This window comes from Geospiza fortis, unplaced genomic scaffold, assembly GCF_000277835.1.
Source record: "Geospiza fortis unplaced genomic scaffold, GeoFor_1.0 scaffold112, whole genome shotgun sequence".
NCBI lineage: Eukaryota > Metazoa > Chordata > Aves > Passeriformes > Thraupidae > Geospiza > Geospiza fortis.
Window position 1 is genome coordinate 6,243,470 of NW_005054298.1, and position 4,159 is coordinate 6,247,628.

The following is a 4,159-nucleotide window of genomic DNA, read 5'->3' on the forward strand; positions in this document are numbered from 1 at the left end:
AGAAGCCAGAAATACAAAATGAAATAATATGTGAAAAATTTTACCATGCTTTTGGAAGCTTGTAAAACATAGCAGGAGGTTTTTGGTTTGTTTTTTTTTTTTTTTACAATCCTACCATAGCATTGAATTATAGCAAAATAAAACTAAAGGACTTACCATAGCAAAAAATAGCATATTTAATTAATAATTCATTGATTATTATGAATACTTATTTATTAAATAAAATTAATAGAAACTAAAGGCGCATGTAATTGTGGCAGAGAAACATTTCTGCTTGCCAAATCTAGATAGAAAAAAATACTGTTTTCTGTGAGGGAAGGCTGGGGTTGTAAGAAACAATTGCACTAGTTTTGTCATTGTGTTGTTAGCTGTTTATGTGCTGTTTGGTCTCAAACTGTACCAGGAATATGGGCAAGGCATTGCCAGGATTGCAAATATGTAAATGGTGCCTGGCAGGAGTTAAACGTGTAGCACAGAGGGTGGAGGCTTAAGTGCACTGCTACTTACAGAAGCATTCATTTAACATTTGTTATAAGCTACTGTTGTTTTTTTATAACTAATAGGGGAGCAGTTTACAGCTGATCTACTGCATAGAGAAAAAGAGCTTGTAGCTTCAGATGGAATAGTTGCAGCCTCAGGCAGTTTTGCTAATGCTTTCTATTACAAATAAGTTTAATAGTGTGCATTAAAAAGGATGTGTATTTAAACCTTTATGGTCCATACCATGTTAGGTAGAATTACAGCAAATTGCTACATTTCATTCCTGTAATTATCTTATAAACTGCTAGTTGATATTGTCCTGAAGTTTATGTTCAGGACATTTTAACACCAGTTGTGTTTTGGACAGCTTGCATAAGATCATTTGATTGTCTCTTAGGGGTACAAAATTACATATATATATTAAAAAAAAAAGAAAAAAATCTATTAAAAAGCATGAGAGTTGCACACCTTTGGATGACTCTGTGTACTGCGGAGAAGGGAGGGATCATGATCACCTCCCCTGCACATTATGAGCACGCACAGAGCAATTTTCCTGTTGCTAATAGTTCTGGAAATGTATGTTTGAGAAACGTGGTTTTTTCCTTTTATTTCATTTTTTTCCATTCCTGTAGGAACTTGGAAGTAACAGCCCTCCGCAGAGGAACTGGAAGGGAATTGCAATTGCGCTGCTGGTGATTCTAGTTGTTTGTTCACTCATCACCATGTCAGTCATTCTTTTAACCCCAGGTAACCTTCTTCTTTATTTTTATCTTAATAAAGGTCTGTGATTCATAATGCAGTCATAAAGCAATGGATGTTAAAGAGTCTCTTGCCTTTAAGCATTCTTAACTTGTGGCTGTTGTAAATTTGGTGCTGAAGGGACTTGGGAGCTGCTGGAGGCCTTGTGGAGCAGAAATATTTGGGGTTGGCAATATTTGGGGTTGGAAATCCTTAGGATTGTGTCTGCCTTGATGGGGTTACAGCAATCCTTGTGAGTCCTAGCAAGTGTGAGCTGACTTCAAGAGTTTGTTGTTGGTTTTTCGTGCAATTTCAGATTCAGAGATGAGCTAAGAGAAAATTGTATTCCATAGAAAACTGATTCTGAGAATGCAACTTTTCATTGAATCACAAACATGGATATTCCATCTGTACATGCACAAGCTTCTTCCCTTTTCTCTCTTTCTGAAACAACAAAGGGAAAGTAATGGCTCAGTCACAGAAAAAAAAATGGAGAGGACAAGTAGACAAAAAGAGAAAACAATGTACAAGTTTAAAAAAACGCCAAACTTTGAATCCTTTTGCCAGTTCTAAAGTTAGAGTGTAAAGTACCTGATTTGCATGGCATGCCTGGATAGTAAATATTGGTCTGCAAATATTCTGCCATTGAAGTGCTCAGTTTGTGTAAACCAGCAAGTTAATGAAGCTCTTTTCAGTAAATAATGGTTCCAGGCTGTTTGGCCACGAGATGCAATCACTGAGGGAAGCTGTGCATGAGCAAGTACAGCAGCACAGTGCTGCTGCTTTAAAGGAAGGTGGTGAGGCTAAATGGAAAAGGATCAAAAAGCCTTGCTTGTCACAGGGCATGAGGCAGCTGGAAAGAGAAGGCAGGAACGCTATGGATAGTCTGCTTCCTCTGTTTTGTATAAATATCTACTCCTGTTTTGTATAAATATCTACTCCTTATGCAGGGTGCTGTCCAAAACAACTGTTTGCTTATTTCCACTTAGATCAAGTTGAGAAAAATAAAAGCAAAGTTGTGCTGCTGTAGTCTCAGTGAATAGAAGCCTTCTTCAGGGAATAAGAAAAAAGATTTTGAGAGCACATGGTAGTGTATCCTAGTACACTCTAAGACAGAAGACTGTTTTTTGTTTCAAGGAGGATGTTTCCCTTTTTTTGAAGACTTATAAAATATCAAGTGTTTGCTGGAACCTACAATAATAACTTTCAGTTGTGGCTCTTATATCTATGTAGAATTATTAATGATGTAAAACATAAACTGAAGTCCTTGAAGGCACTCATGGAAGCAGAATAAACAACCTAGGGGAATGTTAACTTTTTAAAAAAATATGGTAAAAAAGCTCAGTGAATTGCAACATCTCTGAGGCTGTTTCAGAATCCAGAGATCTTGGTTGAAAACTTGTGTAAGCTGGGACCTACATTTCAGTTGAAGTCATGCAAGTGAAAACTCGTTCTGTCAGCTCAGATGCTCTGAGATATCCCTCTGAGACTGTGAAGCTTGATAGAAATGAAAACCTTTCTCCCAGAACAATCTAGGTCTGCAAAACTGGGCTTTCCTGTGCCTTGGAAATGCTTACCATGGAAAGCTTTGAGGTGCATTGTAGGATAGATCATTGCCCTGTTTTGGCCCTAATCACTGCTGTTCCCCCTTCACTTTTGTTATTAATTTGTTTGATTATTATGAGTTATTAGTGGTTTGGGAACCAGATATTTTCCTACTCTAAGCATTATAGCTGACACTTCTTTGTCATGAATATGTGTTAAGGTCACATTGGGATGTTCAGTATTTGAGGGGAGGAAAAAGTAGAGACCCCCCCCTTCACATCTGGCTATTGTGAAGTGCTCAGCTCCAAGTCGATGCTAATTTGTTATTATAAATATTTAGATTTGAAAATCCTTCTCATAAAATATAACAGGTCTGAATGAAGATATTTAGTGCAAATGTCCTTTTTTACCCTGGGATGTTTCAGTGTTCATTTCTAGTACTGTTGTGAGCATCAGAGAGTTCTCTCCCTATTTAGTTCTGCCTGTATGGATGGGTGCTTCTTAGATTTCATGTAAATTCCCCTAAACACTGTACATCATGCTGCTTCTTTTTATGGAAATGATGATAATTTCAGATGGTTATGGCTCAGAAGCATGATTGTTTCACTGGTATTTTTTGGAGGCAAAAGTGTACTTACTGATATGCCAAACACAACAGCAATGATCTCTTTTGCCTGTAATTATTTACACATTGTTTTGTCCACAATATAAGAAACTCCTGGGTCTGTGTACACTAACAGTTGTCATTTGACTTCTCTCAAATTTTGAACAACAGCTTTCCTGCCTTTTCATAGAGGAATTAGTGCTTCCATATGGGATAACATGTTTTTAAAAGTAAATGCAAATTCATTTGCAAAAGGCTTCAACGAGACTTTAGCTTCCACTAAAGATGGAAACTATGTTAAAACTAAAAGGAAATTCTTGATTTTGTTTTTGTATTGTCTTTTATTACATTAAATATAACTTGACTATACAACTCTAAGCAGGATCTCTGTTGCAATAAGAGATGTATTTTGACCTGTTAGTATCTTGGCTTTTATTCAAATCTGAAACCTCTGTGTTACAATTATGTTTGTGCTTTGAGTAAATGTATTGTACCAACAATATTAGTAACATTTCTGATCATTTCATCTTGCTTTTAAACTATGATAACACTCAGAATCTTTATAAATGTCTGAGTGTTCTCAACAAAGAGATGGAAAAGTGGAAGAACAAATCATGCAGTGATGTAAAACATTAGTGGCAGAGTCTGAATGAACTCTCAGCCCAGAAACCACTTGTTGGGGCTCAGGAACTCTCTGTGAGCCCCCGTGGAGTAAGGAGTACATTAAATAAACCCCACTGCTCCCAGCAAGTAGAAATTGCTACACTGCTCCTTACCTGGGAGTAGAAGGCT

The 4,159-nt window shown here is 36.9% G+C and overlaps 1 protein-coding gene across 1 annotated transcript in view; it reads left to right on the forward strand.

Annotated features, from left to right (window-relative positions):
* Window positions 1-1,116: 1,116 nt before the first annotated feature.
* Window positions 1,117-4,159, forward strand: part of DPP10 (dipeptidyl peptidase like 10) — a 202,318-nt gene continuing 199,275 nt past the window's right edge. Inside the window, exon 1 of the mRNA XM_005415744.2 lies at window positions 1,117-1,227. Coding sequence (XP_005415801.1) covers window positions 1,203-1,227 — 25 coding nt within the window. The 5' untranslated portion in view covers window positions 1,117-1,202. The remainder of the gene's footprint in view (window positions 1,228-4,159) is intronic.